This window comes from Stegostoma tigrinum, chromosome 6, assembly GCF_030684315.1.
Source record: "Stegostoma tigrinum isolate sSteTig4 chromosome 6, sSteTig4.hap1, whole genome shotgun sequence".
In the NCBI taxonomy this organism is placed as follows: Eukaryota; Metazoa; Chordata; class Chondrichthyes; order Orectolobiformes; family Stegostomatidae; genus Stegostoma; species Stegostoma tigrinum.
The window spans coordinates 80,936,765-80,951,872 of record NC_081359.1 but is presented as its reverse complement, the minus strand read 5'-3'; the positions used below and the strand labels follow the sequence as shown (position 1 = coordinate 80,951,872).

The 15,108-nt window shown below is 41.8% G+C and overlaps 1 protein-coding gene across 3 annotated transcripts in view; it reads right to left on the bottom strand.

Annotated features, from left to right (window-relative positions):
• The window catches only part of b3glcta (beta 3-glucosyltransferase a), a 161,433-nt gene that overhangs the window by 65,668 nt on the left and 80,657 nt on the right, over positions 1-15,108 (bottom strand). For all 3 annotated transcript variants that reach the window (XM_048532312.2, XM_048532310.2, XM_048532311.2), the window contains exons 6-8: positions 7,341-7,449; positions 6,724-6,860; positions 5,400-5,463 (exon numbers count right to left, since the gene is read on the bottom strand). In XM_048532312.2, the coding sequence (XP_048388269.1) occupies positions 5,400-5,463; positions 6,724-6,860; positions 7,341-7,449 (310 nt within the window). The remainder of the gene's footprint in view (positions 1-5,399; positions 5,464-6,723; positions 6,861-7,340; positions 7,450-15,108) is intronic.

Genomic DNA, 15,108 nt, shown 5'->3' with positions numbered 1-15,108 from the left:
TATAATTTCAGCAGATTAGGTTTTTAATGAGTATTCATGATATACTAATGAATGCAAAACAGGAATAACTGACCCATTTGGATTTCTGCAAACTTAAGATCAAATATGTCTGTTTCCTCTGGAAATTGATATTTTCTTCCCATTGAATTAAGTTCCCCCAGGTGACGGCGGAACAGCTCCAGGCAATCCAGGAATGTTCTAACAGCAGGGTGTGTCCCAACCCAGGCAAGTCAAAGATGCAGGTCTTGTGCTAACTCCCCAAGGGAAAGAAAACCTGCAACGATGTCTGGTTCTTTTAAATTCTAAACATACCAAACTTTTCTGACAAAGCATCTTCATTATGAGAGCTCTTAAGGAGCTATGTATGGCAAGAGAACCATCAACACATGGTCAAACAAGTATTGTCATCAGAAATGTTTGTTCTGTAATAATATGATGAAAGGAAGAAGGCAGTCCTGGAGGACAATAATCTCAGAAAGGGCTAGGAACTTGCAACATGCAAGATGGCAAACCAATTGTATTTGGATCCAAAGGTCCATACCACATGAAACACTGCTATATAATATTCAATAGCAGAAGATTCCATTCCTACTTGTTCAGTGAGTAATTCACTGTGGAAACCAATCACAAAACATTGGAAATTATTTGGCTTAAACCACTGACAAGGCAATAACAACCAAAACAGAGTACAACTTTGACCCTCTGCTGCACATCTAATACCAAAACAATTCACTCAGACACACTGTCAGAAGTTAGACAACACCAGCTTATGATCCAACATGTTTATTTGAAGTTACAAGCTTTTGGAGAGTTGCTCCTTCGTCAGGTGAAGTCTGATGCTTCACTAACGGAAGAGGCAACACTCCAAAATCTGGTGTTTTCAAATGAACCTGTTGGACTATAACCTGGCATCATCTGACTTCTGAGATAATAAAGTGTGAGGCTGGATGAACACAGCAGGCCCAGCAGCATCTCAGGAGCACAAAAGCTGACGTTTTGGGCCTAGACCCTTCATCAGAGAGGGGGATGGGGGGAGGGAACTGGAATAAATAGGGAGAGAGGGGGAGGCGGACCGAAGATGGAGAGTAAAGAAGATAGGTGGAGAGAGTGTAGGTGGGGAGGTAGGGAGGGGATAGGTCAGTCCAGGGAAGACGGACAGGTCAAGGAGGTGGGATAAGGTTAGTAGGTAGGAGATGGAGGTGCGGCTTGGGGTGGGAAGAAGGGATGGGTGAGAGGAAGAACAGGTTAGGGAGGCAGAGACAGGCTGGACTGGTTTTGGGATGCAGTGGGGGGAGGGGAGATTTTGAAGCTGGTGAAGTCCACATTCCAGTTCGTCTCCCTCCCCCCATTGCATCACAAAACCAGCCCAGCTCATCCCCTCCCCCCACTGCATCCCAAAACCAGCCCAGCCTGTCTCTACCTCCCTAACCTGTTCTTCCTCTCACCCATCCCTTCCTCCCATCCCAAGCCGCACCTCCATTTCCTACCTACTAACCTCATCCCACCTCCTTGACCTGTCCGTCTTCCCTGGACTGACCTATCCCCTCCCTACCTCCCCATCTATACTCTCCTCTCCACCTATCTTCTTTTCTCTCCATCTTCGGTCCGCCTCCCCCTCTCTCCCTATTTATTCCAGAACCCTCTCCCCATTCCCCTCTCTGATGACGGGTCTAGGCCCGAAACGTCAGCTTTTGTGCTCCTGAGATGCTGCTTGGCCTGCTGTGTTCATCCAGCTTCACACTTTATTATCTTGGATTCTCTAGCATCTGCAGTTCCCATTATCATCTGACTTTCTGACCTTGTCCACCCCAGTCCAACACTGGCACCTGCACATGAGACTGACTGGGTAGATTACAAATGCAAACATGAATGCAAACATTCTGCTAGACTTACAAATTGACAGTGCTGATATTGAGGTGGAAAATGTGGTTAAGGTCAATCTGAAGAAGTTTGCTCAGTACCAATATAACCAACTTCAGGAAGAAACAGGTCATAATCTAGGAGTCAAGACGCTTTGGAAAGTTATCATAAATGGATGGGCTGGGTCAATACAAGAGGTGTCAGGAATTCTCAGATGCTTTTGGCCATAGAGTGATGAACTAGGTATCACTAGAGGAATACATTTTAAAGATCTTCCTCAGGACATATTGTAAAACTAAATTAGGGAGGCATTGTCATTGCACAAACAAAATCCTTACATTGGATATTGTTTCACAGCCAGGGATCAATAATGACATGGAACAGTATGAGAAAGTGCAAGGCATGTCATAATCATCAACAAGAACCTTTACACCCTTACAAGATTCTGTCAGTCCCTTGGATCAAACTTGTTACAGATTTATTTATCAGAAATGTATTGTATTTTTCAAAAATGGTGACATTCTCTCCTAGTTATCAACTTCTTTTCCAAATTTCCAATTAATAGACAGCTACAGGGCTTTTCAAGTATAACAGGCATAACGAGTGCAATATTCAGATTATTCAGCATACCCGAAGATATCGTATTTGACAATGGCCCACAATATGCAGGCATTTTTCAGAGACATGTGTCTATTAGGTCATAAACTATGTGACAGCTCCACCAAAACATCCCAGATCCAAGGTTCTTGCCAAACAAATGGTTTACATCATTAAAGCGCTCATCATAAAATGCAGGGTGATGAAGCAAGATTTTCTTATTGCGATCGCAATCCTACAAGCTACATGTCTATACACGGGCTTAGCATCATCAGCAGAGACCATCCCTGTTAAGCTATCACTTGATTAAGTTCTGAGAGATATAGGGCAAATGTCTCTGAAAGAAACAAGGGAGAATGAAGGTGCTGCATGACGGACATGAAGGTGTAGAAATGTGCGTAGGATAAAAAGTCAGTCATACATCCTGGACAGGGAATTTGGTTACCCGCAGAGGTAGCCAATGTGTGCAATGGGCCTAGATCCAACAAAGTCACAACACTGAAAGGAATAACATTGAGGAGAAATCGAAGTCAACTCATGGAACTGAACAATATTCCAGTAATGGAGAAAACACACACAAAAATAAGTTTGTATAATGAAGGTGTGGGAAGCCAATAATTAACACATTAACGGTGTGCAAAGTTTTACCACACCTACAAGTCGAGAACAAATGTATGTGAAGTTTAAATATCTGTAAGGTTATGTAATCACAAGATTTGGAAGGATTGTCAAACCTATACATTATACAGGCTTCTCTAAGACTCTCAAACTCCTGAGTTTTTAAGTGGATGTTTCTGAATAATTGTGGAAGAAGGTATAAGAGGAGTGATGTTGCGCAATTGCTTTAAGAACTGTAATTGCTTTAAGAGCTGGATATGTTAACATGTCAAGGACCAGGATGAAACTATGTGATAAACCTTGATGTGTAGTCCAGCAGAAGCAAGCTATAATCTGAATATATACATAGTTAGCTGTAACTGCAAGTTGTTAAATAATCTTGGATGAACATTTCAAATAAATTGAATCCATGGATGTGAGTTTGCTCACTGAGCTGGAAGGTTTGTTTTCAGACGTTTCGTCACCATTCTAGGTAACATCATCAGTGAGCCTCCGGTGAAGCGCTGGTGTTATGTCCCGCTTTCTATTTATCTGTTTAGGTTTCCTTGGGTTGGTGATATCATTTCCTGCGTTGGTGATGTCATTGTTTCCACTGAACTTCCAGCTCAGCGAGCAAACTCACATCCAGAACCTCAACCTGAGCTACAAATCTTCTCAAAACTCGCTAAATTGAATCCATGTTATTCAATTTGTTACTTGCAATAACATAAGACATACAAAGGTTTAAGTTGTTGTTATGATATTTTCCACTCATTAAATCCTTGTGGTAAATTATTCATATCAAAAACAATTACATTCAGACAATTTTGTTTCTGACACCTGTTTTTGAATAGTTTTAACAGTTATTTAAAAATAAGAAGGCTAAGGTCATCTTCAATCATAGTGTGAAATGGCTCACTTTAAATAATTAAGTCAAATGAACATGAAGCTGACAAAGTTAATCATTATGGGTGTCCTTTTGGAGGTTTCATTGTAGATCGTTCGCAATATTTTATCCATTTCGAATGAGGAATTTTTTTCCCCAAATCTTTCTTTCTAAAATGAATATACTCACTAAAGAAACACTAAAAAGAAAGACCAAAATATTACTGAAATTGTCAAACTACAGCAATATATATTTTAAGATGATATAAAGCAAGGAAATTTTACAAATTGACCCTTGTGACACAAATTTGCAGCTGCTAGAAGAAGACATTAAGAACTTAGTCAGGTCTAAAGGCCCTGCAGAAATTTTCAACCATTCATTCTGAGGCACAGAATATCTTCATAACCTCAAGATTGAGTGTACATGTTCCCACCTGGTGAAGCTCAACATCTAAAGATGTAAAATTTACCTCACATAATTTACATGAATAAAGAAAGATATTGAAGTGTAATGTACTTGTAATATGCATTACACTCAAGTTTATATTCAAATTGGATTTAATGATGCCGCATCAGAATTTTGAAGTTACTATAAACTAATAAAACATAAGGCTATTGTTAATCTTCAGTGGTCAGCTGGAGGGATCATTCTCACAAGGTGTACAATGAATGGCGTTGAGACAGGGATCACATCTCATTGAATACAATGATGACCAATAAGCAATTTAGACTGAGACTCACACACAATCACTTCTTGAATAAATTAAAAACCACAACTGAAATTCGCCATGGCTAACAAAATTGTCAGTTTAACCAAGATACTTTGAAGCCTACCTTCCATCACAAAGAAATATACATGACAGAGAATCATTAATATTCGTAGCTAAGAGACAGATGAGTACCATTATTTTTCATGTGGACTATATCTACTGGCTCCTACATGGAGCCAAGAATGATTAAGTATTTAAGTGCATTAGACAGAAGAATACCTCTGAGTAAAAAGAGAGATCTTAGAATTCTATTAACAGACTAGGACTGTGAAACATATCACTAACAGGAAAGTTGAAATTCAACATACATCATTTGTATTGAAAACAAAAAAAGTAACTCAATGGGTTGGATTGAGATTTTGTGTATTCAATTCGAATTAGACCTTGCGGGTTGTGGAGGAGGAGGATTTTACCACCTCAATATGGCTATATTCAAATCCAACTTGATTAACAACTTGAGTTAAATAAGTGATGTTGGAACTTTTTGATTTATATTGTATGAAACAGCACTTCAGTTTGTTTTACAATTAGTGCATTTAAAAAGAAAATTACAGCACTCAAGAAACCAGCTGGTAATGAAGAAGTTGAAAATAACTAAAGCTTACTGTCAATTGCCTCGCAGGTGGACAAGTTTTAAACACTGCAAATAATTTGTGACTATTTTACTAAACATCATTTTCTATCACATACCTCATGTTTCAAATCTATAGTAAAATCTGCAAAAGGTTTTTCTATCTTCAATTGTTTTGCAAGCCTGTTAATATAACAGAAATAAGGGAAAGTTAATATTGGATTAAAATGATAGGATCTATTTTTGTGCCATAGTTAACTTCACTGTATAATATCATCCCTGAAAAGTGCGCTAGAATAAATAATTTTCTTGCAATCAGTGACATTACTAGCAGGGCCTCAGAAATAATACAAAAGGGTCAGGTGTAAATGCTGTAGCCAGAGTTACAAGCACATAGATGGTTTAAAACAATATATAGTTTGTAATCATTTGACATCTGGTGAAACCTACAGCTGTATTTTCTCCACTTGATACATAACACAAGAAATTTATCTTAGTTTTCAAGGACCATATAGTCAGATATTGGAACAATTAAGAGTTCAAGTCAGCACCTCTGATTCTCAGTTCATTTGACCTGCTGTCAATTAAAATCAATGGATGTACAATTAAGTGGAAGTGAAATTAGTTGGCTAACAAATACACCCAAATTACTAACTGTCACTCATATTCTGTAAAGATCATTAGGTGCCCTAAATCATTACAAGCCAGCCTATTTGGAGAGACATATTCAATGAGTCATGCATTTAGGACACAATTTACAATACTAGATTGTTTGACTCCTTTCAAAGTTTGCACCAAAATCCACCCAACACCTGAGCCCATTATGACTGTTAACATGGTTTTCTTAGCCTTGCATATTTGCTAGCTTGTCTATATTTTCCAGGGCAGTTGGGGAAGATGGAAGAGAGCAATGCTACCTGCCCACAACTGTTGGTAATCAGTATGGGATATTAGAAGGCTTCCTGCAGTTTAATGATAATTTTACTACAAATATCTCACCTAATAGTAAGGCTATTTTGCAAGGGCAGGGGAGTCCAAAACCAGAGCACATAGGTTTAAGGTGAGAGGGGAAAGATTTAAAAAGGGACCCACGGGATAGCTTTTTCACACAGAAGCTGGTACATGTATGGAACAAGCTGCCAGAGGAAGTGGCAGAGGTGGGTACAGTTACAACATTTAAAAGACACTTAGGCAGGTACATGGATAGGAAAGGTTTAGAGGGATCTCGGCCAAATGCAGGCAAATAGGGCTACTTCAATTTAGGAAACCTGGTCGGCTTGGGCAAGTTGGGCCGAAGGGCCTGTTGCCATGCTGCATGACTGTGACTGTGTAGTGCCATTAATACATTGCTGATATTGCAGAATTAGGACTAGCCAGGATTTATGGCAAATGGAAAGATATTCTCTACACTGTAAGTTAATTATATGTTAATCAGTCACCAACCTGTCGACAAGTGGAATACTCAAGGCCCAGCCAGCAGCAAAATCTGGATACTTAAAAATTATTGGATCTTCAGCAAAAGCATAATGGTGAATAATTGTAGATTGCTCATCATACAGACCCTTTCCTAAGAACCACTCCTGAGACAGAAATATTATATACATAAAGTTTAAAACAATGAGCATATCATTCCAGTGAATACTTTAGACAGCAAAGTGACATAATAATCAGTGATGCATTATTTTATAAGTATGTATGAATTGCAGAGGTTAGAAAAAGTTATAAAAGATGACTATTGTGTTTGGTTATTCATTTTATCATACAAGTTTGAGATAAAAACATTAGCAAACAATTAAGTCTATACTATATGAGATGAACATCATACCATGTCTGAAATTATAAAAAATGCACTGTGGCGATATTAAGAGTACACAAATCATGTGCATCTTTCTCAAAGCAAACAAATCGGGCAAGCCAAACTTATGATAAATATTAATTAATTACGACAAGTGTGCCAGTTTCACCAGCAATTGTGAATTGTTAATTCAGAAAAAAAATACAGTATAAAAGGACAATAGTAATCATAAAGCTTCCTGGGCAAGTTTCATTTACTGGAATACCTTTGTTTTGTCATATCTACTAATGACCTCCAACAACTTTGAAACTTGTATCCTGGTTTGTTCTTCACAAAAGAAAATCCAGGATTTCTTGCCATAATTAGTTGAAAGGCTAATGGAGAATAAAGGCAAAATAAACATCAGAATAATTCACTGCTACTAAGACTTAATTACAGTTATCATTGGATTCATCACTCATTACACACCAATGGTTTTTGAGCCAACTGAGTCAGGACCAGCAAAGCACTTCACCCAGCCTTCAATGTACTATTTTATTTATTTCTAAGAATCAACTGGCCACTTAAATGCTTCCCAGAAAAAAGAATGACCCAGTTTTTGCAGTTAGCAATGGGCAAACAGTGTTCACCATTCACTGAACTTAAACTTGCTCACAAATTTTGTGAGGGTTTCTACATTGTCATCTAAGGGGCACCTGCGAGAACAGGGCAAAAAACAGTAACACCCCTCAACCAATCAGACTGAAGATAATATTAATAAAGGGGTATACTTGAAAGGTTAGCTTTTTGAAGATAGATTAATTGTCTGGACCAGAAGAGCTACATCTGAGTTCTGAAGGAAGTGCCTAGGGAGATTGTGAATGCATTGCAGGTTATCTTCAAAATTCTAGCAATTCTGGGAAGGTTGCTGCAGACTAGAAAGTAGCAAAAGTAGGTCAACAACATAAGAATGCAAGAAAGAAAGAAAGTTAGGATTTTCTTTTTTGAGATTAACTAATACAGACCTATTAGTTTGATGACAGTAAGTGGGAAAATGATAGAATCATTAATAAAGGATACGGTAATTGGACACCGAGAAAAGAAAGGTAAAATGAGGCAGAATGGGTGTAGATTCATGAAAAAAATTATATTTGACAAACATGTTGAGGTCTTTGGAGGATATTAAATGTAGAATAGATAAACAAGATCCAGTGGGTGCATTGTATTAGCTTTTCATAAGGCTTTAGATAAGGGTCCCAAGGGAGGTTAATAAATAGAATTAGAGTACATGGAAATCTATTAGTATCAATTAAGAATTCGGTAACACAAAACAGAAGGTAGAGATTAGTGATCATTCTGAGGATGGTAGACTGTTACTGTGGGGTTGTGCAAAGATCAGAGCTGGGTCTACGGATTTTCACAAATTTTGTAAATGATTTGAATATGGCAACAAATAGTGATATATCCAAATTTATTCATGACACCAAAATAGGTGAGAATGCATGTTGTGAGGAAGATGCAAGAAGACTTCACAGGAACTTGGCTAAGCAAATGGTCTGGACAAAGGTAGAGGAAATAAAATGCGATGAAGTTATTTACTTTGGTAGAAAAAACAGAAATGTAGAATATTTCATAAATGCTGAGAAGTCAGAAAGTGATGGCATTTAAAGACACCTTGGAGACTGTGCTCCTGAATCATTAAAAATCAGTATGCAGCAAGCAATTAGAAAGGCAAATAGTGTAGTTGCCTTCATAACACGAGGATTAGTGTCCAGTTGTGGTTTTCTTGACTAATGCAGGATACACCTGCCACAGAGATGAATGCAATGGGTGTTTACCTGACTAATCTCTGGAATTGAGGGACTGTCTTATGAAGTAAGGTTGACTGAGTCAGTATTCCCTAGAGTTTTGAGGAATGAGATGGATGTGATAGGGTGGACATAGATAAGGTATTTCCCCTGATTGCAGAGTCTACAACCAGTGAAAACAATCTCAGAATAGTGGGCTTTATTGGACACTAAAAACTGTAAGTACAGTAAACATACTGGTGCCTACCACCCAAAACGGGCTTCCTCCACCTGCCAAATCCCCAGCCATACCCAGGACCTTCCCCACAATGTACCCGCCGCCAGTGGCTATGAGGCTACTGTCGGAGAACCCACAGATGGCGGCACATCCGCCATCGGGTACACCACTTCTGGGACAGCACACATCATCGCTGCTGAAGCAGAGATAACAGAAACTGCAGACGCTGGAGAATCCGACATAACAACGTGTAGAGCTGGACGAACACAGTAGGCCAAGCAGCATCCTAGGAGCAGGAGAGCTGATGTTTCGGGCCTAGACCCTTCATCAGAAATGGGGGTTTAAGCCCAAAACGTCAGTTTTCCTGCTCCTAAGATACTGCTTGGCCTGCTGTGTTCATCCAGCTTGACACCTTGTTATTGCTGCTGAAGGCACCAGCTCCATTTCTGAAACCAACACCACAGGCACTACCATCACCGCTGTTGCCTCTGCCTACCCCGTCTGCCCACTGCCGATGCTGATCCACCCATCACGGACGCAGACGCAACTCCGCCCACCGCTGACATTGATGCAACTCCACCCACTGCTGACGCCACAAACTCCGCCCACAGCCGGCACTGATGCAACTCCACCGACGCAACCCCGCCCACAGCCGACGCCGACATCGCTCCACCCACAGACTCCACAGCCAGCAGCTCCAGAGGAGACAGCAACACCGAGCCCAGCTGAATCTTCACCATCCTCCAGACCTCCCCCTTACTGAGGACGAACGGTCAGTCCTCAGTAAGGGACTCACCTTTGTCCCCCTTTACCCACACATCAACAAATACCGGTCACGTTTGGACGTTGAGCAGTTTTTCCGCCGTCTCTGCCTCCACGCTTACTTCTTTAACTGTAAGCCTAACCCTCCCTCCACTGACCCCTTCTGCCGCCTCCAACAAAAGTCCTCCTCCTGAACACCACCCCAAGGCCTCTTACCCTCCCTTGACCTCTTCATCTCCAAATGCTGTCCAGACATCAATCGCCTCAACCTCTCCACCCCTCTCACCCACTCCAACCTCTCTACTGCAGAACGTGCAGCCCTCTGCTCCAATCCCAACCTCACCATAAAACTCACGGACAAGGAAGGTGCAGTTGTTCTACAATGCTGAGGCCAGGCGTCAACTCGCCAACACCTCCTCCTACCACCTCCTTGATCATGACCCCACCCCTGAGCACCAAACCATCATCTCCCAAACCATGCACAACCTCATCACCTCAGGTGACCTCCCACCCACAGCCTCCAACCTCATCGTTCCCCAACACTGCACCGCCTGCTTTCATCTCCTTCCCAAAATCCACAAACCTGCCTGCCCTGGACAACGCATTGTCTCCGCCTGCTCCTGCCCCAACGAACTTATCTCCATCTATCTTGACTCCATTTTCTCCCCCTTGGTCCAGGAACTCCCTACCTACCTCTGTGACACTACCCACGCCTTCCACCTCCTCCAGAACTTCCAATTCCCTGGTCCCCAACACCTCATTTTTACCACGGACGTCCAGTCCCTATACACCTGCATTCCCCATGTAGACGGCCTAAAGGCCCTCCGCTTCTTCCTGTCCTGCAGGCCTGACCAGTCCCCCTCCACTGACACCCTAGTCCGCTTAACCGAACTCATCCTCACCCATAAAAACTTCTCTTTCAGTTCCTTCCACGTCCTACAGACAAAGGGGGTGGCCACAGATACCCGCATGGGCCCAAGCTATGCATGCCTCTTTGTAAGTTACGCGGAACAATCCCTCTTCCGTACCTACACTGGCTCTAAACCCCACCTCTTCCTCCATTACATTGATGACTGTATCAGCACCGCCTCGTACTCCCAAGAGGAGCTTGAACAGTTCATCCACTTCACCAACACCTTCCACCCCAACCTTAAGTTCACTTGGACCAGCTCTAACACGTCTCTTGCCTTCCCGGACCTCTCTGTCTCCATCTTGGGCAATCACCTAGAAACCAACATCCATTTCAAGCCCACTGACTCCCACAGCTAACTGGAATACACCTCCTCCCACCCACCTTCCTGCAAAAATGCAATCCCCTATTCCCAATTCTTTCGCCTCCACTGCATCTGCTCCCACGATGAGGCATTCCACTCCCGTACATTTCAGATGTACTCGTTTTTCAAGGACTGCAACTTCCTCCCTCCCTCGCAGTGGTCAAGAATGCCCTCGGCCGTGTCTCCCGCATTTCCCGCAACTCATCCCTCATATCCCGTCCCCACAATAACAACCAAAAAAGAATCCCCCTTGTCCGCCCATACCACCCTACCAACCTCCGGATCCAATGCATCATCCTCCGACACTTCCACCATCTGCAATCCGACCCCACCACCAAAGACATTTTTCCCTCCCCACCCTTGTTGCTTTTCGGAGGGGCCACTCTCTCCATGACTCCCTTGTCCAGTCCACACTCCCCTCCCGCCCCACCACGCCCGGTGCTTTCCCCTGCAACCACTACACCTGTCCCCACACCTACCCCCTCATTCCCATCCCAGGCCCCAAGAAGACTTTCCACATCAAGCAGATGTTCACCAGCACATCTGCCAATGTGGTATACTGCATCCACTGTACACGTTGTGGCCTCCTCTACACTGGGGAAACCAAGCGGAGGCTTGGGGACTGCTTTGCAGAACACCTATGCTTGGTTCGCAATAAACAACTGCACCTCCCAGTCGCAAACCATTTCAACTCCCCCTCCCATTCCTCAGACGACATGTCCATCCTGGGATCTCCTGCAGTGCCACAATAATGTCACCCAAAGGTCGCAGGAACAGCAACTCATATTCTGCCTGGGAACCCTGCAACCCAATGGTATCAATGTGAATTTCACAAGCTTCAAAATCTCCCCCCTCCCTACTGCATCTCAAAACCAGCCCAGCTCGTCCCCGCCTCCCTAACCTGTTCTTCCTCTCACTTATCCCCTCCTCCCACCTCACGCCACACCTCCACTTCTTACTTAGTAATCTCATCCTGCCCCCTTGACCTGTCCGTCCTCCCTGGACTGACCTATCTCCTCCCTACATCTACACCTACACTCACCTTTACTGGCTCCATCCCCACCTCTTTGACTTGTCTGTCTCCTCTCCACTTATCTTCTCCTCTATCCATCTTTGAGCTGCCTCCCCCTCTCTCCCTATTTATTTCAAAACCCCCTTCCCCTGCCCCATTTCTGAAGAAGGGTCTAGGGCCAAAACGTCAGCTTTCCTGCTCCTAAGATGCTGCTTGACCTGCTGTGTTCATCCAGCTCTATACCTTGTTGTCCCTCTGGTATTATCTCAAAATAACGGGCGGTCCATTTAAGACCTCAATGACGAGGAATTTCTTCATTTGGATAATAGTAAATCTTTGAGATTCTCTCCTGTACAGGAGACTGAAAGTTCAATCATTGAATATGTTCAAGATAGAAATCTAGAGATTTTTGGAGACTAATGGCATTAAGGGACATGGAGACAGTGCAGGAAAGTGGACTGAGCTAGATGATTAGCCATGATTTAACTGAATGGCAGGCTCAAATTACTGAATGACCTACTTCTGTTCCTGTACTCCTGAAGATCCTCACTGAGATGAGCAGACTGCAAAATTTGTAGTGCAGCTGCTATTTTGAATCCAAAGCGATGCTGATACAAGATCCTGGTGAAGCTTGTGCTTAAAGATATTGTGGATAAGTCATTAGTGTGGGTGCTGGAAGCATGCACTGCAAGTATGCAAAGTGTGACATTAGTAAGTCTGTAACATTGATTTAACTCTAGTTGTGCCATTTTCAATCCTAATGCAGCAGCTACCATCTCTTAGAACATAGAACAGAACAGCACAGTACAGACCATTCGGCCCCGATCCTACTCTAAGATCAAATTACCCTGCATGCTCTATGTTTTACTATCATCTCTTCTCCATTTTCTGTAGGTGAACACACTTTCAACACAGGAAGGATACCAGGGTTATTTTAAAAAAAACACAAGTGCTACCAGAGATAACAAGGTGTGGAGCTGGATGAACACAGGTCAAGCAGCACCTTAGGAGCAGGAAAGTTGACGTTTTGGGCCTAGGGGGTCTGGGTCCGAAACATCAGCTTTCCTGCTCCTAAGATGCTGCTTGGCCTGCTGTGTTCATCCAGCACCACACCTTGTTATCTTGGATTCTTCAGCATCTGCAGTTCCTATTATCTCTGATATAAGTGCTACCAGGATAGTTTTTGATCGATTTCCACTCATTGTTGCTGAGGTTATAGAAGCATTTGGCATCTTGGGCCACAACTTAAAATTGCTGAACTACATGGAGAAGGCATTGGTTCTCAGTTGAAAGTCACTGCTGAGATCACGGCTCTTTCTAATAAGGGCATAAGAAAATGATAAATGGGAGCTAGTTTAGGTCATTAGGTCAATCAAGCCTGATCTGCCAATCACCAAGATCTTGATTACATCAACTCAACTTTCCTGTATCATCCTGATGGACTTAATTCCCTTATTACCAAAAAACATATTGATCTCTGTCCTGAATATATTCAATGCATGCACAACCCTAGTTTATATGGGGAATAGAATTTCAAAGATTCATAATCATCCACGCAAAGATATTTTTCCCTTATCTCAATCCCAAATGGTTGACCCCTTATTCAGTGATTGTGAGCTTATGTTTAAGTTCCCAGCCAGTGCAAACAATTTCTTAGCAGCTGCCCTGAAAGCCTCTGAAAAAATTTATATGTTTCAATTAGATCAACTTCTTCTAAACTCCAAGGAATTTAGTTTAATCGATCTGTCCTCACTGAACAATTCATTCATCCTAGTATTACCCAAGATAGTAAACCTTCATGGCACTCTCTAGGGTAGATACAAAACTGCACACAAAACTCCTGTTGTGGTTTCAACAATGCCTTATTTAGGTCTGTTAAGATTAATTTACCTTTACACTCCAGTCCCTTTTAACAAAAGTTAACACACCCTTTGTCTTTTGAACTGATGATAGCTGAACCTACATGATAACTTGCTATGATTTATACTTAAAGGCACTTAAACTTTTCTGAATGTAACTATTTCCAGTCCCTCACCATTCAAAAAAAAATGTATTGTTCCAAGCAGAATGAAAAATTTCACCCTACAACACATTGTATTCCATCACCATGTCCTTGCTGATTCAACCAACTAGTTGCCGTTCCTTTGCATTCTGCTGAACATCTACTTTCTCACACAACTTTGTATCATTAGCAAACCTAATGCATTATTCCGTCCTCTCTCATTTAAATCATTAATACACATTTTAAATAACTTATGTGAGCACCGATCCATGTACCTCTTACTAACTACAGTCTGTCAACCCAAAAAATCCTATTTATTTCTTCCTGAATCAATTTTAAAGTTATCTATGTTGATAGTAATTAAACTTGAAGTGACCTTGAGCCTTGAGTAGTCAAAGCAACTAGACATTTTGTCCTCAAAAAGGACAGGTCACTTTGAACAAAAACAATGCATCATTGTAACACTTAATGATATGCATTGCATTGTCTAAATCTTTAAACAAACCAGCATATTATTTGAAATATCACACACATTACAATAGAAGATCCACAGATAATAATCAAACACTGCACACACTTTCTGCTTACCACATGACTAAATGATTGACTGTAATTTTGTATCACAAAAGCAGAATCGCCTTCACATAGATGATGAAACGGAAGTACCTCTTGAATTGAAAACAAAAAATGCTGGCAATCTCAGTTCAGGCAGCATGCATGGAGAATGGGCAAGCTAATGTTTCAAGTCTAGATGATTCTTCAGAGGTCCTATATCTTGAATTGGCTGCCTACCTCAGGTTTGTGGACACCCACAACACTGACATTGTCATCACTGTCAATATCCAACGCCAGCAGCAGTGTGAAAGTTTCTCCTTCAGAAGGTAATGAAGTCTTGGTCCTTAAATCTGTTCAAGGTCAAGTTAGATTTTTGACAAATAAAAGCATGAAGAGTCAAGGGGACAGACAGTGCAGACAGGCA